Source organism: Phyllobates terribilis, unplaced genomic scaffold, assembly GCF_046119375.1.
Source record: "Phyllobates terribilis strain yellow unplaced genomic scaffold, ASM4611937v1 Scaffold_3__8_contigs__length_932513732, whole genome shotgun sequence".
Taxonomy (NCBI): Eukaryota; Metazoa; Chordata; class Amphibia; order Anura; family Dendrobatidae; genus Phyllobates; species Phyllobates terribilis.
Genome location: NW_027362763.1, coordinates 502,012,584 through 502,040,483, shown reverse-complemented (window position 1 = coordinate 502,040,483; position 27,900 = coordinate 502,012,584). Strand labels below are relative to the sequence as shown.

General features: G+C 39.3%; 1 protein-coding gene across 50 annotated transcripts in view; it reads left to right on the top strand.

The window, feature by feature from the left end:
• TRDN (triadin) overlaps positions 1–27,900 on the top strand; it is a 1,346,604-nt gene that overhangs the window by 699,178 nt on the left and 619,526 nt on the right. For 48 of the 50 annotated variants that reach the window (XM_073675989.1, XM_073675970.1, XM_073675994.1 and 45 more), the window contains 2 exons: positions 4,854–4,898; positions 23,223–23,267. In XM_073675989.1, the coding sequence (XP_073532090.1) occupies positions 4,854–4,898; positions 23,223–23,267 (90 nt within the window). The remainder of the gene's footprint in view (positions 1–4,853; positions 4,899–23,222; positions 23,268–27,900) is intronic. The other 2 variants (XM_073675984.1, XM_073675976.1) reach the window with 1 other exon arrangement.

The window sequence follows — 27,900 nt, the reverse complement described above, 5'->3', positions numbered from 1 at the left end:
ACATAAGAAGGGGTTACATACAAAATACAGATATCACTTACAGTAAACAAACTAACAATGATAGACTGATACAGAGGGAAGAGGACCCTGCCCTTGCGGGCTTACATTCTATAGAAAAGGGGAGGAGACAGTAGGTTGGGGGGGTTGCAGTAGCTCCGGTGTTGAGGAGGCAGCGGGGTCATGGTAGGCTGTAAGCTTTCTTGAAGAGATGGGTTTTCAGGTTCCGTCTGAAGGATCCAGATGTGATGGATAATCGGACTTGTTGAGGCACAGAATTCCAGAGGATGGGGGATATTCGGGAGAAATCTTGGAGGCGATTGCGTGAGCAACGGATAAGTGTGGAGGAGAGAAGGAGGTCTTGGGTGGACCAGAGGTTACGCGAGGGAATATATCGGGAGAAAATGTATCATTGATAGATTTCCTATCTATGGTTTTCTTCTAAACTACCATAATAATGTTATACTGCTGACAAATAGCTTTATCAACATACTCTTACATAAACCAAATTATCATTACTTATAAAATTATGTTAAGAAATTATATGCTGATTACCTTTGAATAGTTATTTTCCCTTTATGAGAATAATTATGCTGTTATTATGCCATGCAGCTTGACTGACATCCTATAAAGTGTCCGGCATCATTAGAAGACATGGTGAGTTTAGCTTCCCAGGCATACGGAGCAAAGCGATGTGTACTTGCCTTGGCTTAGTTAGCATACTGCATATGGGCTAAATGTAGTAATGGTGATTCAGTGAATGGTGAGTGCACTGATGATGCTGAGGCAGGTATATCCAACTTTTCTGTGCAGGCCTGGCATGCAAACTCAGCATATTCCAGCATAATCATGCCAATCAAGCCACAGTCGATAAAATTACAACATGGCTTGCATAAGTAAACTCAAAAGCAGAAATGCCCAAATGACTATTTGATGGTGCTTCTCATATTGAATTTGCAGTTTTACAACATACATTTATAAAAAATAATTACAACTCAGAAGAAACATTAAGGTAACATAGGAGTTGGTTTCCAAGGATCACATCCTGTGGCCACTAACCACTGACATGGCTACTGAACGAAGGTCAATTTGCTCGTCTTTATTAGGTTTTGAATTTTGAACTGAACAGATTTAATGGTTAAAGCTCAACATCTACATGAAGGAATTTCTTATAAGATACATTACTGCAGAGATATGGATAAATTGTCAGCAGGGAAATTCAATATTATATAGTGCTTTACACATTAAAGAGCTTGAAATTGAATATAAAATTCAACATCCATGATCTTAAATAAGAAACTCTGAATCACTTTGCTTTAGAGAAAAAAAAAGGAATTTCTCATTTATTCAGAATATACTTCTCAAGACTGTGCAAGGTTATCCATTTGAAAACCAGAGCAGATAAGGAGGCTTCAGAAACAACTCGAGAGCAAGTTACCAGGGCATTTATGAATGTATGCATGACAAGATAGGTCTCATTTATTATACTGCAGAGAGGCAATGGTCATAACATCTCCAGATTTAACAAGCAGCTTTAACAATACATGTGATAGGAGGCGTAAAAGTTAAATTCATGTATGGCAGAAAACCTTTCCACCTTGAGACTGCAGAGACATTCTTTCCAAATAAATAATAAAGATATGTCTGTCTATGTTCTAAGATTTCCTACCATTCTACCTATTGTTACTGAACTTAATTTAAGAGGTTCTCCGGGAATAGGAAAAAAAAATAGAAAATGTCATTATAAATGGATTCCTAAAATTCCTTTCATTAGCAAATCATACTCATTTGGTAAAGAATGGAGAACATTATCTTGTTGTACTGACTGTCCTAGAATGATAAAAGGTCAAGTACCTGTTATATGTGAATTTGGTAGCCCTTCCTCCTACCTTAATGGGTAGGAAGTTGTGTGGCATTGGATTTTCTGATCTACAAGAGATACCAGTAATGCTGAAGAAAGGAGAAGCTGCTTACACTGCTGTGCACCTTGGCTTTCTGATCTAATACTGGAGATACCAGGAGTGTTGAGGTAAGAAGAGGCTGCTCACACTGCTGTCCACCCTGTGTTTCTGATCTAATACTGGAGATAACAGAAATGATGAGGTAAGAAGAGGCTGCTCACACTGATGTCCACCCTATCCTTCTGATGTAATACTGGAAATACAGTAGCAGGGGTGCTGAGGTAAGAAGGGGCTAATCACACTTTAGTCCACCCTGTCTATCTGCTTTAACACTGGACATACCAGGAGTGCTGAAGGAAGAAAAGGCTCTGCACACTGATGTCCACAGTGTCTTTCTGGTCTAATGCTGGAAATACCAGGAGTACTGATACCAGGAAATACTAGAAGTGCTGTTGACACTGCTGTCAACCTGATCTTTCTGATCAGTTAACCCCTTCCCGACCCGTGTCACAGCGTCTGTGACATGGAAATCTGTTTGTTCCCGACCCATGTCACAGCGTCTGTGACATGGAGGGATCGCGCCCCTGCAGCGCCTGCGAGCGGGGTCGCTCAGGTGTCACAGTTGCTACTGCAACTGGACATCCTGAAGTTGACCCCACAGGGGGTGGATTAACCCCCCCGTGCCTGGGACCCCTCCGATTGGCAGTTTCATTTTCACTTTTAGTGAAACTGCCAATCGGAATGAATTAAATATTTCACCAATGAAAATTGGTGAAATATTTAAATCTGGGCATGGCCTGATGCTTATAGCATCAGCCATTGGCTGGGGGGAGTGTCACCTCTGTCCCCCCCTCCCCCCAGATCTGATTGGGGGGCTAGTGTCACATGGATACTAGCCCCAATCAGATGTGGAGGGAGTTGTTCACGATGGCTGAAACTCCCCAGCTCCTTCCCGTCCCTGGATCGTCTGCTGCCGCCGTGGACCCTCTGCTGCTGCCCTCGTGGACCCTCTGCTGTTGCCCCCGTGGATTGCTTCTGCTGCCGCCGCGGATCGTCTGCTGCCGCCGCCGCCGCTGATCCACAGCAGGTAGTATTGCCCCCACTAATTTTCCATTCAAAAAGTGAAATGGCGCTCCTTCCCTTCTGAGCCCTGCCGTGTGCCCAAACAGTGGTTTATGACCACATATGAGGTATCGGTGTACTCAGGAGAAATTGACCAACAAATTTTAGGATGCATTTTATCCTGTTACCCATGTGAAAATTAAAAAATTTAGGCTAAAAGAAAATTTTTGTTAGAAAAATTAAAATGTTCATTTTTTTCTTCCATGTTGCTTTAGTTCCTGTGATGCACCTGAAGAGTTACTAATCTTCCTGAATGTAGTTTTGAGTAGCTTGATGGGTGCAGTTTTTGGAATGGTGTCACTTTTGGGTGTTTTCTGTCATGTACACCCCTCAAAGGGACTTCAAAGGTGATGTGGTCACTAAAAAAAATGGCTTTGTAAATTTTGCTGGAAAAAAGATAAATTGCTGATGAACTTTGAACCCTTCAAACTTACTACCAAAATTTTTTTTTTTTCAAAAATTGTGCTGATGTAAAGTAGACATGTGGGAAATGTTATTTATTAACTATTTTGTGTCACATCACTCTCTGGTTTAGCAGAATAAAAATTCAAAATTTCAAAATTGCAAAATTTTCAAAATTTTTCCCATATTTTTGATTTTTTCACAAATAAACACAAATATTATTGACCTAAATTTAATACTAACATGAAGCCCAATATGTCACGAAAAAACAGTCTAAGAATAGCTAGGATCCGTTGAAGTGTTCCAGAGTTTTTACTTCGTAAAGGGACACTGGTCAGAATTGACAAAAATGCCAAGGTCTTTGGGGTCAAAATAGGGTCCGGAAGGGGTTAATGGAGATATCAGGGGTGCTGGTAAGAATAAGTAGCTCACACTGCAATCCATCCTGTCTATTTGATCTAACACCGGAGATACGTAGATGCTGAAGTAAGAAAATGTTTATCACATTTCTGTCCATATTGTCTTTACAATTTTATACTGGAGACACAAGGAGTGCTGAGGCTAAAAAGCTGTTCACACTGCTGCCACTCTATATATCTGATCAGATATTGAAGAAACCAGTGGTGTTGGGGTAAGAAGAATCTGCTTACACTAGTGTCCACCCTGTGTTTCTGTTCTAATACTGGAGATACCTTGGGTGCTGAGGTAAGAAGAGGCTGTTCACACTGCTGACCACCACTTCTTTTTGAGATAATATTAGAGAAGCCATAGATGCTGAGATAAGAAGTGGCTGCTCACACTGCTGTCTAAAATATATTTCTGATCTAATACATGAGATCCCAAATGTACTAAGGTGAAAAGGGGCTGCTCACACTGCTGTCCAACTTATCTTTCTGATATAATACAGGATGGTGAGTTAAGGAGAAGGTACTCCTATTAGTGTCCAGCCTGGCTTTCTGAATACTGTGCAACTTCTGTCACCTGTAAATAACTTGATAGTATATGCTTTAGGTTATCTCCAGGTCAACACAATAGAAACAAACTCATGCTCACTTAAAACCAGTCTTAAATTTCTAGGACAGGTTTTGACAGTGTCACAAAACAGTGGTCACTGTAATGTACTACAGTGATTACCTACCTAGACAAAACAAGCTTAGTTTGCTAATTAAAAACATTAGGAATTTATAATACATTTTCTTTAGTTATTTTTTTTCTATTCCCTGTGATCCTTTAACAATTCTATATTAATATTATACATACTTTCATAATCCAAATCAGAGCAAGGACATTTTTATATTTTGTATAAGACAATTTGAATGAACTTATTGTTCTTGTTATTATTTAATTGTGATGATTAAATATTACGCATACTAAATACCTATAATGTATGCAGGCTCACTTTCACTAATTATCTCTCATGTTTTATTGCAGAGCTTCACAAACACGAAGAAGTACTTCCATTTGTGGAAATGAAAGGTAAATGCAAAAGAATGCATTTAATTTTCTTGTTTCCTGCTTTTTCAAATGTTTTTTTAAATATTTTATATTGTTTTATGATATCATATAGCATGGCATGACTAACATTAACAATTAGTTTTATATTCTGTACTAAACTTTCCTATTCAGACATGTTACCTAATATAGTCTATAAATGCTTAAAGTGGTTTTCCCACAAACAAAGTACATTTTAAGTAATAGATCTTGAAATAAAAAAAGATTCCACAATTGGATGTGTTAAATATAATATTCTTGTGCTGAGATAATCTTATAAATGTGCCCCTGCTGTGTACTGTGTAATGGCTGTGTCTCACCATACAGAGACATGGTCTGATTATACCACAGCTCCTGGGCAGGGGAGGAAGCAAAAGAGTATACTGACAGGACAGCCTGGGATCACAGCTGATTCTTGATGTGAGGTAAAATAAGTTTTTAAACAGGCAATGAAATGTTTTGCCTCACAGGAAGAATCAGCTGTGATCCCATGTTGTGCTATCTGTATACTTTCTGTTGCTTCCTCCCCTGGCCAGGAGATGTGGTATGATCAGACCATGTTCCACTATGGTCAGACACAACCATTATACTGTACATATCAGGGGGCACATTTATGAGATTATCTCAGCATAGAAACATTTTTTAACACATTTAGTCCCTGCTCTGTCCTTGTCTCTATGGTTCAGATCGGCAGTAATGAGTTAGCAAAAATGCACGTTGTCAGAATACCTGGTGTGCAGAATATGTCTAAGTACTCGGCACTCAAAAAATGATATGCATGAAAATGGAATGAGCGCATTCCATTGCATATTCTGCCTTTTATCAGCGCTGTATCTATATGCGGAGACCACATGAAGTCCGAGTTTGATAAAAGCCTGATTATATAAGGCCGAAACAGCACACACATTTTTTTGGATTGCTCCATGAAACAATAAAAATATTGATTGCATCATTTTCATGAATATCATTTTTTGAGTGCCGAGTACTTAGTCATATTACATAAAGGGTGGAACCTTTACTCGAGCACCATGCCTAACACCGAGTGCTGTACACCTATTTGACCTGGTGTGCAGAGACATTTGATGCAATTTGCGGAAACGGCACTGGTCTCTGCACGTCAGGTACTTTGACAGTACGCTGTGTTAGTGGCTCGTTTCTGCTGATCTGACCCGGCAATAGAGCATGCGCTGTAATTGTGCATATCGCACAGTGCACATCGTGCTGGGCCTCACCCATCCCCTGAAACAAGCGTCACTGATGATGCTTATTTTCAGGGAGGGGGCAGAGGCTGTGACAGTGACCACTGTCTCTGCCCCCTGATAATACTTCATTTGAGTATCCCAGCATGCACTCATATTCTCAAATGAAGTGTCATCAAAATGAAGTGAAAAAGAAAATAGAAAAGCAGTTAGACAGTGCAGTTAGAGAAGAATAGGGAATTTTTAATTCAAGCATATTAGAAAATAGTTTAGATTATGGCTCTAAATAGATATGCATTTAGGAGTAAAATTGCTTTGGACTTCAAACTGCCTATTTAAGGATGTTCCCAGCAGAATGTCATTGTTATAATATTATCTGCATAATGTAGAGGAGCAGGCACTGAAGACCCTGCAACATTCTTTCAGAACTGTATTGCATCTCTGAGGGTATGTGCACACGTTCAGGAATTGAAGCAGAAATTTCCTGAGCATTTTTGCCTCTCCCTGGCAGAAAAAAACGCATGCGGATTTACATGCGTTCTTACATGCTCTTTTACATGCCTTTTTAGAAGCGTTTTTGAGCATCAATTAATTAGTTTTGGAGCTAAATAAAGTTGGTGGGACATTGCTTAAGCCCTTTGATTACCATAAGAACTGTAGTGAGTATATTGGTTCATTTAAATGATTAAAGAATGGGTCTGTTGTATTTCAAATAAAGTGTTTACACTGTGTCTGTGTGGTTTCTTCACTTTTTTTGGTCATAAAAAGGTCTGGTTGACACCTTGACATCACCAAACAAAAGAGCTGGGTGTCAGCTAGTCCCATTCACTCAATCTTCATTAGCATTTCTATTCATGTAATTTATGCGACTACTGTGAGCTGTTTTTTAGCCTGGGAATTTGCCACTAGGCAAACATTTTCCCTGGCCATAATTAACATCTCACAGCTGGTTTGTTAGCCCCTCCGTCGCCCCTCTCCGATCATCACTCAGCAGCGCTTTGGACACAACATATTTTTGTTGCATCCAAAACGCAGAGTTCTAATGCCGCACTTTTGTTGTCGGTACATGTGAATCCACCACATATAATGACACTTCAATCGGTCAAAATCTTCAGTGGAGTCTATCGTGTTTGCTACAGAAATGGACATGCTGTGGGTGAGTTTGGGTACGTGGCCACGATCAGGAGCCACTGCAAGTTTGACGCTGTGTGTTTATACAGCATCAAACCTGCAGCTTCCAGATGTTACAGCATAGTGGATGGGATCTCTAGATCTCCCGTGTCCACTATGCGTGCATCTGAGGCTGCGGATCACCCGTGGACACTGACATACGGCACATCTTTCAGGACCGCATCATATCAAATCCTCTTGTGGAGTCGCTAGTCTCCGCAACAGAAATTTGACCACTAGAATGTATAGAATGCGGTTCAGTGAATACATGTGGATTTACCTGCGTTCAATAAAATGCAACGTTTTGTACACAGAAAAAATTTGTGTCTAAAGTGGTGCTATGTCTGAATTATGGGCACAAAGCCTAAAATGGAAAAAAAAAAAAGGCGTGGGCTCCCGCGTCATTTTTATAACCTGTAGAGGGAAAGCTGACTGCTGGGGGATTATATTAGTAGCCGCGGAAGGGGCCATTAGCCAACAATGTTCCCAATGTTTAGTCAGCAAAGGCTAAACTAGACAGCTGCCGGCTGATATTAATAGCCATAGAAGGGGTCATAAATACTAGCCCCCTCTGCGGCTATTAATATCACCCCTCAGCAGTACCAGAAATGGAGCATCCATAAGATGCACCAAATCTGTCGCTTCGCCTCGCTCTTCCCCACTGCCCTGTAACGGTGGCAGGGGGTAATGGGGTTGGGGTTCACGTCAACCTTGTATTGGGGGCTGACATGAAGCCCAGGTTAGTAATGAAGGGTGTCTATAAGACGCCCCCATTACTAACTGCATTGTTAAATGGTCGTGCCTTTTTCAATAAAAGACACGGCCAGAATAAAGTATTTCAATAAAATAAAAAACACACGGTTCTACAATTCTTTCATTACATGCCTCTGTGAAGTTCTTGATCTCCTGAAAAAACGTAAAAAGCAAACAACAATATCCCTGAACTGTCGGCCATCAACGATGCAGTCCACGATCACGACTGTCCCACGATGATCCAGATAATTTCTACAGCTCTGACATCAGCCATCACTGTCAGTATACAGTGCTGCAGGGGGTCACTGGGATTCATCAGCTGAAGATCAGCTGATGAGCCCCGGTGAGTTAGAGACTGTGGGAACCTTCTTGTGAGGTTTCCACACAGTAAGCATCAGCTGATTAATCATGAGATCGATAAGCTGATTACCAGCTTCAGCAATCAGCTGATGGTCACGTGACCATCAGCTGGTTACCGGCTTCAGCATTCAGTTGATGGTCACATGACCATCAGTTGATTACTGCCGACACTGATCACCTGATGGTCACACAACCATCAGGTTATCTTTGACGTCACCCATCAGCTGATGGCCGTGTGACCATCAGGTGATCAGCGACGTCACCGCTGGTCCTGGAAGCACAATGCGGTGTACAGCGAGCCACCGGACAGACAGCATCGCCGAGGAGGATACCGGGGGCCACCGGAGAGGTGAGTATAGGTTTTTTTTTTTACATTTTTTTACTTTTTTAATTCTTTTATTAAATGCCGCTCGCACGCAGGCTGGGAGAAGCAGGCTGCTGCTTCTTCCATCCACGCTGCTCTTGATGTTATCAGCCAGAAGCAGTGGTCTGATAAGATAAGTAGCAGGCTCGTCTCCCGACCCGGGTATCAGCAGCGGCGCGATTCCAGAGTGATTTTGCGCCTATTGATTTACATTGAAACGCAGCAAATCCGTCTGTATTGATATTATACATGCGGGTTTGCTGCGATTCAGTGCAAGTCAATGGGCGCGAATTTGCAGCGGAATCGCACCTAAATTGATTGTGCTGCGGTTTGTGCCGCAATAATAATCCGCAGTGGAAATTTCCGCATCATGTCCACAGCACATGCAGATTATCATTGGAATACATGGCAGACCTATTAGCAAGTAGTTTTAATGCTTTTCCGTGATGGAAAAATCACCGCGGAAACACATTAAAACCGCATTGTGTGAACTCAGCCTAAAAGTGAAAAACAACTAATGGACAACAAACCCATAGTTCAAGTGCCTGTATGCCTTATTATAGTACACTATCTCACACCATCTAAAATTACATTTTTATATGAATTATGCAAAGTAAGTTCAAATTATTACATGCCTAGATATGTTTAAAATAAAGAAAGTACCATTTTGCACCTTATAAAGAACTTGACTCTCCAACTTGTAAGATTTTCAGGCAATACTGACATTTATCTAATATCTTTGCGCTTTATATACCATTTTATATATGATGGGTCAGTGGTTAGCACTGCAGCTTTGGAGCGCTGGTGTCTGGGTTCAAATCCCAGCAAGGACAACATCTGCAATGATTTTGCATGTTCTCCCTGTGTTTGCGTATACAGCGGTACTATCACATTGGCTCACTTGCAGAGCCGATGCGATTATCAGCGGGCGTCAGCTATATATTATAGCTGATACACTGCAGAAACCCTCATGATCTGTGCTAGTGCCGATCGCGGACGTTTAAGCCCTCTGATGCCCCTGTCAATAGTGACAGCTACATTGATCGGCTTAGAGAGGGAGGGAGCTCCCTCTCTGCTCTGATCAGCAATGACAATGCCAATGGTCTCCATGGTGACCACAGGCTGAAAGATGGCCGAGGGGTCACCTAGGTACGGTGGGCTGTGAGTTCCTGGTCAGAGTATGAGCTGACATTCCTCCTACCTGTATGCCTAAGACTGATCCAATACCCCACAATGCAAATGCATTGCAGAGTATTAGATCAGCGATCAGAGCAGGGAAAGTTGATGTCCCATCTTGGGATAAAGTAAACAAGTAATAATAAAGTTTTAAAATTTTTAAAAAATATTAAAAAAATCATTAAATAAAGAACAAATAAAGAAAAAACGATTATAACAATAAATACATATATTACTGTAAAAATAAAAATAAACAAACCAATTACACATATTTGGCATCGCTGTGTCCGGAATGACCCGATTTATAAAACTGTCCCACTAGTTAACCCCTTCATGGAATAATGTAAAAAAAAATTTAAAAAAGTGTCAAAAACTATGCTATGTCATCATAAAGCTGAAGAAAAAATGGAATAAGATACGATCAAAAAGTCAAATGCAAATAAAAATTGTGTCATTGAAAACGTCACCTTGTCCCGCAAAAAAAACAAGCTGCTGTAGAGCTCCATCAGTAAAAAATTAAAAAAACTATAACTCTCAGAATATAGTGACGCAATGACAATTCTTTTTTCTAAAGCATTGTTTTTATTGTGTAAAAGTGGCAAAGCATAAAAAGTACACATATTTGATATTGCCACATCAAGAACGACCCAATAAAACTTTCAAACAAGTTAACCCCTTCAGTGAACACAGTAAAAAAATAAAACATTGAAAAAACTATGCTTTTTAATCATACCGTTAAACAAAAAGTGGAGTAAAACGCGATCAAAAAGACGAATGTAACTAAAAATAGTATCACTGAAAACGTGATCTTGTCCTGCAAAAATGAAGCCACCTTACAGCTCTGTCAGCAGAGAAATAAAAACTAAACAATATAGCGATGCAAAAACATATTTTTAATAAAATAGTTTTTATTGTGTAAAAGCGGCAAAATATAAAAAAATTATATAAGTGTGATATTGCTGTAATCGTACTGACCCGAAGAAAGAAGTTGTCTTATCGCTTTTACCACAAACTGAATGGCATAAGAGAAAAACAGAAAAAAAAATTCCTGAATTGCTGGTTTATGTTTAGTCTGCCTCCCAAAAATCAGAAAAGAAAGTAATCAAAAAATATTATGCACCCAAAAATGATACCAATAAAAACTTCAACTCATCCAGCATAAAACAATTACTCTGTCAGCAGAAATATAGAAAAATTATAGCTCTCAAATATAGCTATGCAAAAACTTGTTTTTGCAAGAAAAAAGCGTCATTCAGTGTGTGATAACAGCCAAACGTAAAAAAAACAATGTAAGTCTGGTATCGCTGTAATTGCAACGACCCAAAGAATAAACTTGTCTAAACACTTATACTGCATGAGAAACGGTGTAAAAAGTAAATAAAACCAATTGTTAACCTGCTGTTGATTTGCTCATTCTGCCTCCCAAAGATCGCAGTGAGGCTCGGCTCACATTTATCCTGTGCTCTATGGTGACCACTTACACCAGGGTTTCTGTGTAAATTTCTGTAATACATGATTCAGACAGAATCCCCAGAAGAAGATTCCCTATAATGAGGCGGATGCAGACACTGTGGACTCTGTCTCTCCTGTGGTCCAGCGGTGTCCCTCTTTTTAATGGTGCATAAAATCACGGTCAGCCATAGTTTTCTGCATCTCTGAAAAGAAAGATACCATTTAACTGAGGCCAAATGAAGTCCAGAGTAACTCTGCTGCCTCGTTATAGTGAATGGATCCCTCATGAGTTTCATCTGAATCATGTCATTCGGAGAAACCCCGATATAAGTGCTCAGCATAGAGCGCAGGATAAAAATGTTCCAAAATGTTCTGTTAAATATTCCCAACAAAAACTTCAACTTAATCCACAAAAAAACAAGTCCCCACTGAAGTCCAATGTCTGTTAATGGAAATATAGGGGGCTTACATGTTACAGGTAACACATAGGCTCCCCCCAAAAGAAATCATGCAAATGCTGTGATCTCAAATCCAAATGCCTTCTGAGCCCCTGTGTGTCTAAGCCATATTTAGCATCCACATGTTTGTCAGTACTGTAGCTATGAGAGACCACTTAATTTAAGGGGTGCATGTTTCCAGAAACACAAGCTTGGCACAATTTACAGGCACTACAACATACTGGGCACTATCATGCAGATTTGCAATTTTCACTCAGCAACATCTATTGCTGATTGTTTCTGGAAAACACCAGAGTTAAAATCGTCACTACACCTGTAGATAAATTGCCAGAGGGGTGTATTTCAAAAATGGGGTCACTTAAGGGGTGATTCTGCTGTTTTGGATCTTAGGGGCTCTTTATATGGAGCCCACAAACTAATCTAGGAAAATCTGTGCTCCAAGAGTCAAATAGCGCTCTTTCACTCCAGAGTTTCACTGTGTAACAAAACAGTACTCTACAGCCACATATGGGGTTTTGCCATGTTCATTAGAAATTGTGTGACAAATTTGTGAAAATGTAAAATCTGTGTCTAAAACAACATTTTTGTGTCAATAGTATAATTATTTTTTCTTCATCGCTCAATGGTATAAACTTCTGTGACACACCTGTGGTGTTAATATGTAGTTTGTAAAATGGTGTCACATATGGGAGTGTTCTGGAGTTCTTCCATCTGAAGAGCTCTGTTAATGTGATATGGCACCCGCAAACCATAACAGCAAAATATATACTATAATATGGCACTCCTTCCCTTCTGAGCTTTGCATTGTGCCTCAAAAGTAGTTTTTGATCACATGTGGATTATTGGGGTACGCAGGAGAAATTGTACACTTAATAGTACCGTTTGTTTCTCCTGTTAACCTGTGAAAATGAAAAATTAGGGGTTAAAGCAACATTTTTGTGGGAAAAATTTAAATTTTCATTTTTACAGCTCAATGTTAACAAATTCTGTGAAGCATCTGTGGGTTCAAGATGCTCACCACACCTCTATATAAATTCCCTGAAGAGTGTAGTTTCCAAAAGTGGTCACTTGTAGAAGGTTTCCATTGGAAGGGTTCTACAAATGTGACACTTCGTCCACTATCTATTCCAGACAACTTTGAGTTCCAAAATTCAAATTGTGCTCCTTCTATTCCAAGCCCTGCCCTGGCCCAAACAGTCGTTTTCCACCACAGATATCAGGATCAGGGTATCAGCTTGCTCAGGAGAAATTGCACAGCAAATTTTGGGAGCCATTTTTCCTGTTAAACGTGTGAAAATTAAAAATGTGTCACTAAAGCAACATTTTTGTTAAAAAAATGTATTTTTTCATTTTCATAGCTGAATTTTATCAAATTCTGTGAAGCACCTGTGGGTTCAAGGTGCTAACCACACTCCTAGATAAATTCCTTGAGGGTTGTACTTTACAAAATGGGGTTACTTATGGGGAGTTTTCAATGTTGAGACTCATCGGGGGCTCTGCAAGCGTGACACAGGATCCACTATCTGTTCCAGACAATTTTGTGTTCCAAAAGTCAAATGGTTCTCCTTAACTTCCAAGCTTTACCATGCATCCAAACAGTATTTTTAAACCACATATGGGCTATTATCATACTCGGGAGAATTTGCGCAACAAATTGGATGATCCATTTCTGCTGTTAACCTTGTGAAAATGAAAAATTTGGGGCTAAAACAACATCTTTGTGGGAAAATTTTATATTTTTATTTTTTTCTTCCACATTGCTTTAATTCCTGTGAAGCACCTAAAGGGTCAATAAACTTCTTGATTGTTGTTTTGAGCACTTTGAGGGGTGCACTTTTGGGTATTTTCTGTCATATAGACCTCCCAAAGTCACTTCAAATGTGATGTGGTCCCTAATAAAAGGTTTTGTGAATTTTGTTGGAAAAATTAGAAACTGCTTATAAACTTCTCACCATTCTAACTCCCTAACAAAAAATGCAACTGATGTAAAGTAGACATGTGATAAATATTATTTATTATCTATTTTGTGTGATATGAATGTCTGGATTAAGGGCATAAAAATGGAAAGTTTGAAAATTGCAAAATTTAAAAAAATGTCACCAAATTTATGATATTTTCGCAAATAAACACAAAGAATATCAACCTAAATTTACTGCTACTGTGACGTACAAATCTCAGAATCACTGGGATACATTGAAGCATTGTGGAATATGATGGCACTATTTAAGCAACACATAAATAAAAAAATACAATTAGAAAACCAATTTTTTTTAGGAATTATTAATTTTTTAAGTGAATTTTGGGGACCTAAATGTTGTAAAACATACAAAAGGGATACCATTTTAAAAACAGCACCCCTCAACATATTCAAAACTGCTGTCATGTAGTTTATTAACGCTTCAGATGCTTTTCAGGAATTAATGCGAAGTGCAATGACATGAATGAAAAATGTTATTTTTACCAATAAAATGTTGCTAATATTTATGCAAGCCACTATAGCTGGCAGACACTAAAATTATTATTTGGCCTTGCATTATTATTGTGGCAAACATCAGGATCACACACATTCCCGAAGTCAGGGTGCTGATATTGTTAAAGAGGAGGTCCCCACTCTCTGTTAACCATCTAGATGCCTTTGTCACTATTGTCGGCAGCATTTAAGGAATTAAATGGCCATGGCCAGTGCCAACACTGATCATGACTGAAGCAGCTTGATGTCAGCTAATGTGTTCAGCTGACAGTAGCTGCATTTTCACCCGTCGGGAGATGCTATTCTCTTAAGGGTATGAGCCCACAATGCAGATTTGAAGCAGAAATTTCCTGAGTGTTTTTGCCTCTCCCTGGCAGAAAAAAATGCATGCGGATTTACATGCCTTTTTGACACATTTTTGATGCGTTTTTACGTGCGTTTTTACATGCTTTTATAAGCATTTTTGAGCATCAATGAATGATTTTTAAAGCTAAATAAAGTTGGTGAGACATTGCTTAAACCCTTGGATTACCAAAAGAGCTGGGGTGAGTATATTGGTTCATTTAAATGATTAAAGAACGTGTGTTGTATTTCAAATAAAGTGTTTACACTGTGTCTGTCTGTTTCTTTACTCTGTTTGGTCATGAAAAGGTCTGATTGACACCTTGACATCACCAAACAAAAGAGCTGGGTGTCAGCTAGTCCCATTCACCCAATCTTCATTAGCATTTCTATTTATAGTACAGACCAAAAGTTTGGACACACCTTCTCATTTAGAGATTTTTCTGTATTTTCATGACTTTGAAAATTGTACATTCACACTGAATGCATCAAAACTATGAATTAACACATGTGGAATTATATACTTAGCAAAAAAGTGTGAAACAACTGAAAATCTGTCTTATATTCTAGGTTCTTCAAACTAGCCACCTTTTGCTTTGATGACTGCTTTGCACACTCTTGGCATTCTCTTGATGAGCTTCAAGAGGTAGTCACTGGAAATGGTCTTCCAACAATCTTGAAGGAGTTCCCAGAGATGCTTAGCACTTGTTGGCCCTTTTGCCTTCACTCTGCCTAAATGATGGTCCAACTTAACGCAAACTGGATGGAATAGCATGCCGCTGCAAGACGCTGTGGTAGCCATGCTGGTTCAGTATGCCTTCAATTTGTACTGTACATAATTTATGCGACTGCTGTGAGATATTTTTCTTATCCTGGGAAGGTGCCATTAGGCAAACATTTCCCTGGCCATAATTGACATCTCACAGCTGGTTCGTTAGTCGCTATGCCCCCCCAATCAGCACTCAGCAGCGCTTTGGACACAACGTATTTATGTTGCATCCAAAACGTGGTGTTCTAATGCCGCACTTTTGTTGTCATTACAAATCCACCGCATATAATGACACTTCAATCGGTCAAAATCTGCAGCGGAGACTAGAGTGTCCGCTACAGAAATTGATACTCTGTGGGTGAGTTTGGGTACGTGGCCAAAGTCAGGAGCCGCTGCATGTTTGATGCTGCGTATATATACAGCGTCAAACCCGCAGCGTCCAGATGTTATATTATAGTGAATGAGAGCTCTAGAAATCCCATGTTTGCTATGCATGCATCAGAGGCTGCAAATCACCCGTGGACACTGACATGCGGTGCATCTTTCAGGACCGCAGCATGTCAAATTCTCTTGTGGAGTTGCTAGTCTCCGCAACAGAAATTTTACCACTAGAAAGTATTGAATGCAGTAAATACACATGGTTCAGTGAACACATGTGGATTTACCTGCTTATAGTAGAATGCAATGTTTTGGATGCAGCAACAATTTGCGTCCAAAGCGGTGCTACGTCTGAATTATGGGCAGAAAGCCTAAAATTTTAAAAAAATGGCTTGGGCTGCTGTGTCATTGTTATAACCAGCAGAGGGAAAGCTGAACGATGGGGGCTGATATTAGTCACCGCAGAAGGGGCCATTAGTCAACAATGTTCCCTGGCTATTAATATCAGCCCACAGCTGTTTGTTTAGCCTTTACTGGCTAGGTTACAGGGGGACCCCAGAAAAAAATTGACGTGGGGTTCCCCTAAAAAATCTAGCCAGCAAAGGCTAAACTAGACAGCTGCGGGCTGATATTAATAGCCATGGAGGGGCCATGGATATTCGCACCCTCCGCAGCAATTAATATCATCCCTCAGCATTCCCTGAAATAGCTCATCCATAAGATGCGCCAAGTCTGGCACTTAGTCTCGCTCTTCCACGCTGCCCTATAGCGGTGGCAGGGGGTAATGGGGTTGGGGTTCATGTCAGCCTGTTATTGGCGGCTGACATGAAGCCCAGGTTAGTAATGGAGGCCCCCATTACTAACCACATAGTAAAATGGTCAGCACATTTTCAATAAAAGATACGGCCAGAATAAAGATACGCGAAGCCCTCAATCTCCTGAAAAAAACGTAAAAAAAACAAACAACAATATTTCTCACCTGTCCTCCATCAGCAACGTAATCTACATAACGCCATGGTCCCACGAAAATCCAGATAATTTCTACAGCTGCATAGTTACATAGTTACATAGTTACATAGTTTATAAGGCCGAAAAAAGACAAGCGTCCATCCAGTTCAGCCTATTTCTTGTGCACTGCAGCTATTCCGCAGCGTTGATGCAGGGGAACGCAAAAAAAAACAAAACAAACAAAAAAAAAACATGCGGTATAGGCCAATTGACATCATTGAGGAAAAAATTCACTTCCCGACACCAATCTGGATTAATTAACTATCACTAAGCATAAGATGTAATTTTATTGTTCTCAAGAAAGGCGTCCAGGCCTCTCTTGAACTCATTAAGTGAGTTGGACATCACCACTTCCTCTCCCAGAGAGTTCCAGAGTCTCACGGCTCTGACCGTAAAGAATCCCCTTCTATGCTGGTGCAGGAACCTCCTTTCCTCCAGACGCATAGTGTGCCCCCTCGTCTTTGTCACCATCCTTGGTATAAACAGGTCATGGGAGAGATCTCTGTACTGCCCCCTGATGTATTTATACATGTTTATGAGGTCTCCCCTAAGCCTTCTCTTTTCCAACGTAAATAGGCCTAATTTTGACAACCTCTCTGGGTATTCTAGTCCCTCCATTCCCTTTATTACCTTAGTCGCCCTCCTTTGTACCCTCTCTAGCTCCAATATGTCTTTCCTGAGCACCGGAGCCCAGAACTGTGCACAATATTCTAAGTGCGGCCTTACCAGCGCTTTATACAGAGGAAGAACAATGTTCTCATCATATGCCCCTATTCCTCTTCTGATGCATGCCATGACTCTATTTGCCTTCGCAGCTGCTGCCTGACACTGGGCACTCCAATTTAATTTGCTATTAACCAAGACGCCCAGGTCCTTCTCCATGTCAGATTTCCCCAACGGTTTCCCATTTAATATGTATGGGTGACTGCTGTTTTTCTTTCCCATGTGCATGACCTTACATTTATTGGCATTGAACCCCATTTGCCATTTTTTGGCCCAACTCCCCAATTTATCTAAATCCTCCTGTAGCTGTGCCCTATCCTCATCTGTGTTAACTACTTTACAAAGTTTAGTATCATCTGCAAATATTGCTATTTTACTATGCAACCCTTCCACTAGATCATTAATAAATATATTAAATAATATAGGGCCCAAGACAGAGACCCTTGAGGCACCCCGCTAGTAACCCTGACACCCCCTGAGCTTACTCCATTGATAACCACCCTCTGCTTTCTATCACTCAGCCAGCTATTTACCCACTTGCACACATTATCCCCCAGACCAAGCATTCTCATTTTATATACCAACCTTTTGTGTGGCACGGTATCAAACGCTTTGGAGAAGTCAAGGTATACAACATCCACTGACTCTCCCCGGTCCAGCTGTGAGCTCACCTCCTCGTAGAAGGCAATCAGGTTTGTTTGGCAGGAGCGATCTCTCATGAATCCATGTTGATATGGAGTTAGACAGTTATTATCATTAAGATATTCTACAATAGCATCTCTAAGAAATCCTTCAAACAATTTACCCACAACAGACGTTAAGCTGACTGGTCTATAGTTCCCAGGGTCACTTTTAGACCCCTTTTTGAATATTGGTACCACATTTGCTTGGCGCCAGTCTAGTGGGGCAGTCCCTGTCCATAAAGAGTGCTTGAATATAAGATACAGCGGTCTGTCTATCACATTACTTAATTCTTTTAGTACCCGGGGGTGTATGCCATCTGGGCCTGGTGACTTGTCTATTTTGATATTATTTAGGCGTTTCTGAACTTCCTCCTGGGTTAGGTGGGTGATATTTAGCGGAGGGTTTACTTTATCACTTTGCATTTCCTCCGATAAATTGTTTTCTTTTGTGAAAACAGTGGAGAAGAAGCTATTGAGTAGGTTTGCTTTACCCTCATCGCCCTCTATGATTTTACCCAGGTTATTTTTCAATGGGCCAACTCCATCAGTTTTAATCCTTTTACTGTTTATATAGTTAAAGAACAGTTTGGGATTCGTTTTACTTTCTTTGGCAATTAGTCTCTCTGTCTCCTCTTTTGCTATTCTTATTTGTTTCTTACAGATTTTGTTTTTTTCCCTATAAGTTATTAGCGCTTCCTCGCTGCCTTCTTGTTTAAGTTTACCGAAAGCCCTTTTTTTGTTTTTCATTGCCCTCTTGACTTCCTTATTTAGCCACATTGGCTTCCTCCTATTCCTAGCCCTTTTATTCCCATAAGGTATGTACCTTCTACAGTGACTATGTAGGACTGTTTTGAAAATTTCCCATTTTCTATCTGTGCTCCTATTACTGAAGATACTATCCCAGTCTATAAGGTGAAGGGCATCTGTTAGCTGATCAAACTTTGCCCTCCTGAAGTTCAGTGTTTTTGTGACTCCCTTGCTGGGCACCCTACTGAAGCACATGTGGAATTGTATAATGTTGTGGTCACTATTTCCCAGGTGCCCCCCGACCTGCACCTCAGTTATTCTGTCTGGCCTGTTAGTTAATATTAAGTTTAAAAGGGCCGTCCCTCTAGTTGGTTCCTGCACAAGTTGTGACAAATAATTGTCTTTGATAATTGACAGAAACCTGTTTCCTTTCTGAGATCTACAGCTTTCGGTTTCCCAGTCTATATCAGGGTAGTTGAAGTCCCCCATAATAATCACCTCGTTATTTTTTGCTACTTCGTCTATTTGTCTCATTAATAGACTTTCCGTGGCTTCTGCTATATTTGGTGGTTTATAACAGACTCCTATGATAATTTTATTATTGTTTTTTGCCCCATGTATCTCCATCCATAAGGACTCGACCTCCTCATTTCCCTCCCATACATCCTCCCGTATTGTAGGCTTTAGACACGTCTTTACATATAGACAGACTCCACCCCCTTTCCGATTTCTTCGATCCCTTCTAAACAGACTGTAACCCTGTAAGTTAACTGCCCAGTCATAGCTTTCATCCAACCATGTCTCGGTTATTCCCACTATGTCATAGTTACCTGTAGATATTTCTGCTTCCAGTTCATCCATCTTGTTTGTCAGGCTCCTGGCATTTGCTAGCACGCAGTTTACACGATTTTGTTTTGTTCCAATCTTCTCCCTGTGGATTGTATTAGAAATTTTCTTACCTCCCTTCCAAGTATCTTGTCTTGGACCTTCTTTGTCGCACCTCATATCTTTCATTAGTATGTCCTCTGGTTGCATGTTCATGTCCGGCGTTTTTCTTCCCATCCCCTCTTCTTCTAGTTTAACGCCCTCCTGATGAGTGTTGCGAGTCTCCTGGCGACATCAGCAATCACTGATGTCCCAGCTGTAGAATACAGCACTGTATACTGACAGGGGTGTAAAATCACCTCTATCAGTATACAATGCTGCAGGAGAGTTCACTGGGGTTCATCAGCTGAAGATCAGCTGATGAGCCCCGGTGAGCTAGAGAGCGTGGGAAAATTCTTGTGAATCTTCCCACGCTCAGCATCAGCTGATCGGTCATGAGACCGATCAGGTGATTACCGGCTATAGCAATCAGCTGATGGTCACGTGACCACCTGCTGATTGCTGCGGCACTGATCACCTGATGGTCGCGTGTTCATGGGCTAAAATTTGCTCAACACTAATTGTACATGCAGGTTTGCTGCGATTCAATGCAAGTCAATGGGCGCGATTTCGCTGCGAATTTGCGCTTAAATTGGTTGTGCTGCGGTTTGTGCCGCAATGATAATCTGCATAGGAAATTTCCACATCATGTGCACAGCACATGCGGATTATCAATGCTGTACATGACATATCTCTTACCAAGCAGGTTTAATGCGTTTCCGCGGCGGGAAAAACCGCAGTGGAAACGTTTTAAAACTGCATTGTGTGAACTCAGCCTATAGGTTTAATCCCTCTATATTTTATTTTTTTGCTTGGCTATTCAAATAATTTTTTGTGTAAAGTTTTTGATTTGCTTTTATTGGGAGAAAATGTATGTATTTTATTTTTGCTATTTCCATTAATTTAATTTTTCATTTATTTTATACACTGTACATTATACATTTTTTGTGGTTATTTCCCTTGTAACTGGGGCTAAAGGTGAATTACAGCATGCAGACTACACAGCAGAGCAATCTGGGTTTCCTAGAATCCAGCAGCTCCTTTTCTCTCCCTGCACCCAGTGATCACATATTCACTGTGTCTGAGAAGGAAGCAGGGTAAATGCTTTCTTATATCTTTATGAAGCCCTAGTTCACCACTGCGTATAAAGAGTTGGAGAAGACAAACATGGTACTAAACCATGCTTATCTTATCTTTGGTGTGTCCAGCTGCACAATCTTATGAAAGCTGATTGGACTGCACTGACATTTTAGAACCGGGGTTATAAGTGGGCTGACAGAACATTTAAAGTCTATGGGCAGTGCAGAACTAATTAAAGGTATTTTTTACTTGATACTGATCTTAAAAATGCAGGAATGCATGAAAAACAGCATAAACTACTATGAAAGTACACAGCACACATTAGGTAGCAAACATCTATAGTAGATAAAATGAATAATGGATGCTTAAAACGTGTTATGCGATAAAGATGACCTTTAACCACATTTTTTGTGTTGATCTGGACATAGTGGCTGCAGAGAGGAATAAAATGTTTTTTTTTTCCAGGGATTTTTTTTAACATTGCCTCTTTGTTGCAGATATATTAACAATCAAAGTATTTTTCCCCTAGTGAGTTATGTGCCACATTACAAATTCATTTTCAGCTCTTCTTTTTTCATAGCACTGTCACCTCTGCTGTACTACCTCTCCCCACACACTGCTTGTCTGGAGCTGTTTCAGTAATTACACTTATGTCTGTTGTGCGAACACAACTAGTACTTGCTCTGCAGTGACATCAAAGCAGACTGTCATTACATCTCATGCAGGAGTATCCTTCCTGTTTTGGACTTCTCCTGTGTGTAATATAAGAACACCCTGCTCTGATCTCACTGCAGAGCAAGAACAAGTTACCTGAGCACAACAAACATTATTGTGATACGGCATCTTGAAATTTCATCAACAGGGAGTATGGGGGAGGGGCAGCACAGCAGAGGTGAACATGCTATGACAGGAAAAGCACTGATGGGAGGGTCTGTAATGTGACACAGCTAAACACGGCTGCACTTTTCCATCCCACACTTCATGCAGAGGGTTAGACAAGGAGATTGGAGCTGTATCATTACATTTCACTTACTGAGAAACCTACCATAATCTATTTTGGGTGTGTGTTCTTTCCTTTGAGTGTTGCTGTCTGCTTATGGTTGGTCACCATTATACAGGGAGAAGAAGTACACACCCCCAGTGAAAACTATCTGATAACACCCACTTGGAAGTAACAAAAATTAACTCATTAGGTGGCAAATACTTTGATTGCCAATATCTCTTCAGAAAAGCAAAATATAAAAAAAAATCCACTCTGCAGCCACTATTATACCTTGTGTACAATTCAACATGCTAAATTTGGAGAAAGGTACTCTTTAAAGGAGTGTTCTTATTTTCTTTTCTTCAGAACTGTAGCGTTCTCCAGCCTCCTGTCTTCCTGTTTGCTCAGAGCACTGTTGTCCAAACTGAGAGCTCTCACATGCTGCTTGTAAAGCATGGGAGCTTGGGAGAAGTGTAGGGGACTATAGCTTGATGGATCATCTTCAGAGGAGCACAAGCAGGCTTTAAATCAAAAGGCTTGCAAACGGTGTGTGCTCCTTTCCTAGGAAACTGGCCACCTCTGAAATTGCAAGGTGGCCAGTAACCTAGGAAACAAGCTGTATGATATCCGGTCCTTCCATTATTGATAACGGTGATTATCAATAAGATGTGAATTGAAAAGTTATTTTTGCAAGCACTTTGTAATTTTAACCATTGAAGAACATGACACAATGCTAAGAATATTTTACTTTAAATATGAGATCCAAGGGATAACGTTTTTACTTGCGGAGAGTGACATGTCAAGCCTGGCATGCCAAGGTGAGGAGACTTTTAAGCCTCGCAATGATCCCCTGGGAAATTAAATATGCAAATTGTCTCTTCAGAGAGAGAGGACTTGGATTCTAGTGCCACCTATTGGAAGTAGCAATCCTAAAAGTCCATGTCGACCCTTTAACGATCCTTACCTTATTTTGGCTTTTATCCTAAGTTATGCGGCAAGGCTGGCTAAAGAGTCGACAATGACTTTTAGGATTACTATTTCCAATAGGTAGCACTAGAGTTCTTGTCCTCTTCCTCTCTGAAGAGGCAATTTGCATATTTATTTTAAATATAAAATTAAAACTAATTGCTTTCCAATATATTTTCATATTTGTTATTTTATTGGGTTTTCTGATATATGTAATACAAAGTATAGCTATTACTTAATATTTTTGCTAAGGTTGAAAATGGTCCCTAAAAGGCAACTTTTAATGGATTTTTCTATTTATCTAGAGCCCTTTGTTCCAGACGAAAAACCCCAGGAAATACAAATAAAAGGTACAAAATCCAACACCAATGTCAAGACACTTCAAACAGATGCCTTTAAATCATGCTGATGAAATGCAAACATACATTAAATATGAATTGGTACACTAAACTTGTTATGTTTTTAAATTGTACGTAATAAAATAAATGCATAAATAAATTCATGCTCACAGTATAAATCCATTATCTTTATGATAGTCTTCATGAAATGAATTGTGTTTTGACTTAGCAACAAATGTAACCATAGAAAATAATTATGTGGTAAAGTATTGCTTTGTGGTTATAATTATTACAGACAAGTGTCATCTATTCATACCATTCATCTAAACTCCCAATGTAGAATACATTTTGGACCTATTTAAGCTAAAATACCTGTATTTATATTGAGGATTTATAGTAATAGTATGGTAATAAAAAAATAATAATATAAGGTGCTATGATACTTAAATTTACCATTAATTCAATCAAACCACTAAAAAATTCTGATTTTATTTTCATCTTAAAATAATTCCTTTTTTCGTAAAATTATATGCATGTATTTTACACAGTTAAAATATTACTTTTGCCAAATTTTATCCTCCCTTTTTTCCATGGGTCAGAACTTTTTTTCCATCAAAATAGCCATATGAAAAACAGCAGAAAACATTTCAAATGACAGGAAATGATGAAAGAAAAAAACTATTCTGCAATTGTTTTTTTTTAGATTTATTACATTTCAGTTTTTTATGCTGTAAAGATTACCTGCCAATATGATTCTCTTGGTAGCTACGATTACAGCAATGCAAAACTTATATAGTTTTTTTAAAATTATTATTATTATTTAAATAGTGAAAAAGAATTCAGAAATTTATTAATAATGTAGTTGGTGTCACGATTTTCTAAGCAGCAAGTTATTTTTTTTATATCGATGGAGCTGTGGGAATGTGTTTTGCATGGGATACTGTACATTTTAGTGGTTCCAATTCGGATTAAATATAATGTTGTATCTTTCGATTTTTTGTTGAATTTTTGGGGTAAAATGTTCCCCAATTCTGACTTTTCAATTTTTTCTTTTGAACCCTACGGGTTATTTACTGTTCTCAGTTGTGGTTGTACTTTTACAGATTTGGTGAGACCAAATTCTTGTATTTTTTGTACTGTGAAAAGAGGGTTATTCAAATGCATATGTTGTATTTATCTATTTACTAGTTTTGAAAACTTTTTAAAATCTTTTTATTTTAGTGTAGGAAATTGAACCTGTTGGACTGCTTGTAATATATGCTGCAATACTGCTTTTGGCTATGGCTTCACAGGAATACCAATATGGTGGTGCGGGGGGTCGTAAGCAGGCTCCCAGCTGGAATGTCAATCCATAAGCACCCTATGATCATGTTGGAGGAGGGCTGGCAGTCAATGGCATTTATCTAGTTAAACAGCCACTGCTGTTAAAAGCAGATGCTGGTCTTATAACCACAATCAGCTCCCGCTATATGTGGAGCAGGCTGTTTCTGAGCCCGTCCCATACACCCGCAAACCCAACATGGAATTTAGTAGTACATCCTATGCTAGGAAGGAGTTTATCTGGATACTTTTTGGTTCACAGTATATTTTATTAACTTTAATCCCTTCCTTTGTCCTCCTTCAGGAATCATTTTCACAACAAAAGATTATTCTAGTGTTACATTATCTAGGTTTTCCTCCAAGATTAACCTGTAAATAATATATTCTATTTAAAAGGTTGTATTCGTTAGGATTCACTGATTTATGTATCATAGAGAAATATAAGATTTTTTTGGAAAATACCTTTAATGCATACTACAGTAGATAGGTTTATTAAAAATAATATTTTACCAGAAATTCCATACAGTTGATGTAAAACTCCTATTGGGAAATTTGTGACTGGTGTTCCATACTCCATTCTTGTACTAAAAGCATGGAAAAATGTGTGCCAAATGTATCAAAACATGCAATCCCTTTAAAAAAAATTGGAAGATTCTTTAGCCAGAAAGTAAAATGTATGCCATCTATAAACTGGTATAACTTTCAACTGCAATTTAGGCCAGTTTTCTGGCATGCGTTATGGTAAACTTGTGCGATGATTAGTCAGGCCCTTTTTGTTATGTGCTACCCACTGTTAAGAAAAGTAATTCTGAGGGTAGAAAAGATCAAAAAGTTGTAAAAGTTTTGTCCAAAAACATATTGTGTCACATTTTTCAACCATTTCACGGCAGAAAACTGACATAATGGGAATGATAAATTCCTTTCTTAGTTGTCCACCAGGGAACTATTGTTTAAATACCTCATATGGACAAAAAAATGAGACTCCGATAACTTTACACCTATAGGAGATTTTATGATATCCCATTCTAAATACATAGGTATTAATATGGAGTTGGTATAAAGGTTTCAACTATAACAGCTATCACTCTTTTGGGAGGACTTTTCACAAGATTTTGAAGTAGGTCCGTGGGAATTTTTGCCCATTCATCTAGGATAAAATTTATTAAGTCAGGCACTGATGTACTGATGTAGAGTGCGAGGGCCTGGCATACAGTCTCAATTCTAATTCATCTCAAAAGTGTTTTATTGAGGTTGAGTTCAACGCTCTGTACAGGCCAGTCAAGTTCTTCCTCACTAAACTCACCTATACATGCCTTTATAGCCCTTGCACATTTCTATGATATAAGGCATGATATAAGAGGGGTCAATATCCCATCAATGAAAACACCAATAGTGCTGAAAATAGTACCTGACCCTGATAAAACTGGGTGTCCTTTGGTAGGACACGCAGTATATAACTGGGATAACCTGATTTTCTACCTGTTACTACATAAAGCCTTATCAATAATCCCCCCATCCATAGTATCATCCCAAAAAACACTAAATAGGTTTACTGATCTCTCTCTTTTAATCAATAGTTATCCTTCTATTGACTTCATCATATGCAAGCTGTGTCTCAATTTTGACCCTGTAAGCCACTGTGTCGATGACAATGACAGAATCACTCTTATTAGCACGATTAATGGTGATGTTGCCATTATAGGCCAGGGAAGATAGGGCATCCATTTCCCCAGACATCATATTTGAGCAATTCATGCATGTCTTGTTTCACTGCAGTAATAAATGCTTCAATGTCAGGTACAGAAACAGGGTGTGAAATCAGATTTATTGTTTGAATGAATAACCTGTAATTGCAGGTGTGTACTGGCTCTGTTAAGAATATACTCATTCTGAATATCAAACTAATGTTCCAACTTAGCAGACCTGAAAAATAGCCACCACTCACAGTGTACTGCTGCCATGTTATAAGAATGTCGGTCGATAAGTTATTGGAAAACACACCTTTAACCCCTTCCCTATATATAATGGGGAAAATAAGTATTTGATACACTGCCGATTTTGCAAGTTTTTCCACTTACAAAGGTAGGTAGACTTCAAATGTGAGAGAGAATCTATAAAGAAAAAACTGAAAATCTCATTGTATGATATTTAAAAAATTTAATTGCATTTTATTGCATGAAATCATATCTACCCCAATGGTATCAGTAAAAATGTCAGCTCAGGGCACCCAAAAAATCCCTTACACAGCCCCATATCCTGAAAAATGAAAACGTTACGGGTGTCGGAAAATGGCGGCATAAGCAAACATTTTTTTTTCTTACAAATTGCCGAATATTTTTTTACCACTTAAATAAAAAAACTATACATGTTGGTATCTGCTATGAGAAGGTCACTGATAAAATACTGGAGGGGAGATATGTGTCACTGAGGATGTTAGCCTCAGTGATATGAACTCGGAAGTATGCTCTTACATGTTATGTGCTGAGAACGGGTGGTTCTATATTGTCCCTAGATTTTATTTATCTTTTTAATATAGAACGGGTTGTTTTATATGGTCTATGGACTTTATTTATCCCTCTTTCACAGTTAATGGGCTCTTGGTTGTAAGGGAATATTGGTTCATGTATGCGTCACTTTTTTCACTACCATAGTGAGGAAGGGTCATTTTGTAGACTCAAACTGTGAGCTAGTTACTTGTGACTCTTTCTGTACAGTGGGGAAAATAAGTATTTGACACAGTGCTGATTTTGCAAGTTTTCCCACCTAAAAAAAATGAAGAGGTCACTATGTGCTATTAAACCACCCAGTTTTTCATAATTCAATTGATGTGCTGCCTCCATATTCTTGCTTTATAGAGAGGTCTGGTAATTGACTGGGAGGCTTGGCACCCAAAAAAACTTTTCTTGCTCGTGCTGTAAGGTGCCTGAATGAGGTAGTTGTAGGAAAGCTGCTGCTTTTGCTTGCTCTGGCACCCTACAGACAAACCGTGTCCCCGTCCTGGTGTGCTGCTTTGTATGTGGTGCATCACACTTACTTCTGGCCTGCAGGCCTCCACTGGCTCCAGACTTTCCTCTTCTGGAACCTTTGCAGCAATCAATCCAGGGGACACTGTATTTTTAAAAATGATCAAACTTTATTTGGCAACTGGCAGTCTTTACAAACAGGCACAAAGGATAAGGTGCAATGGGTTGTAGTCTTTCCCACAGGAACTGGACGCAAATTTAGCCCTGGTTCTCGGCATGGGTAGACTATCCTTCTTGTTAATTTCCCTAGCACTAGGAATTCTTCTCTTCCACTGGCAGTGTACTGAGATTCCATGATCCTC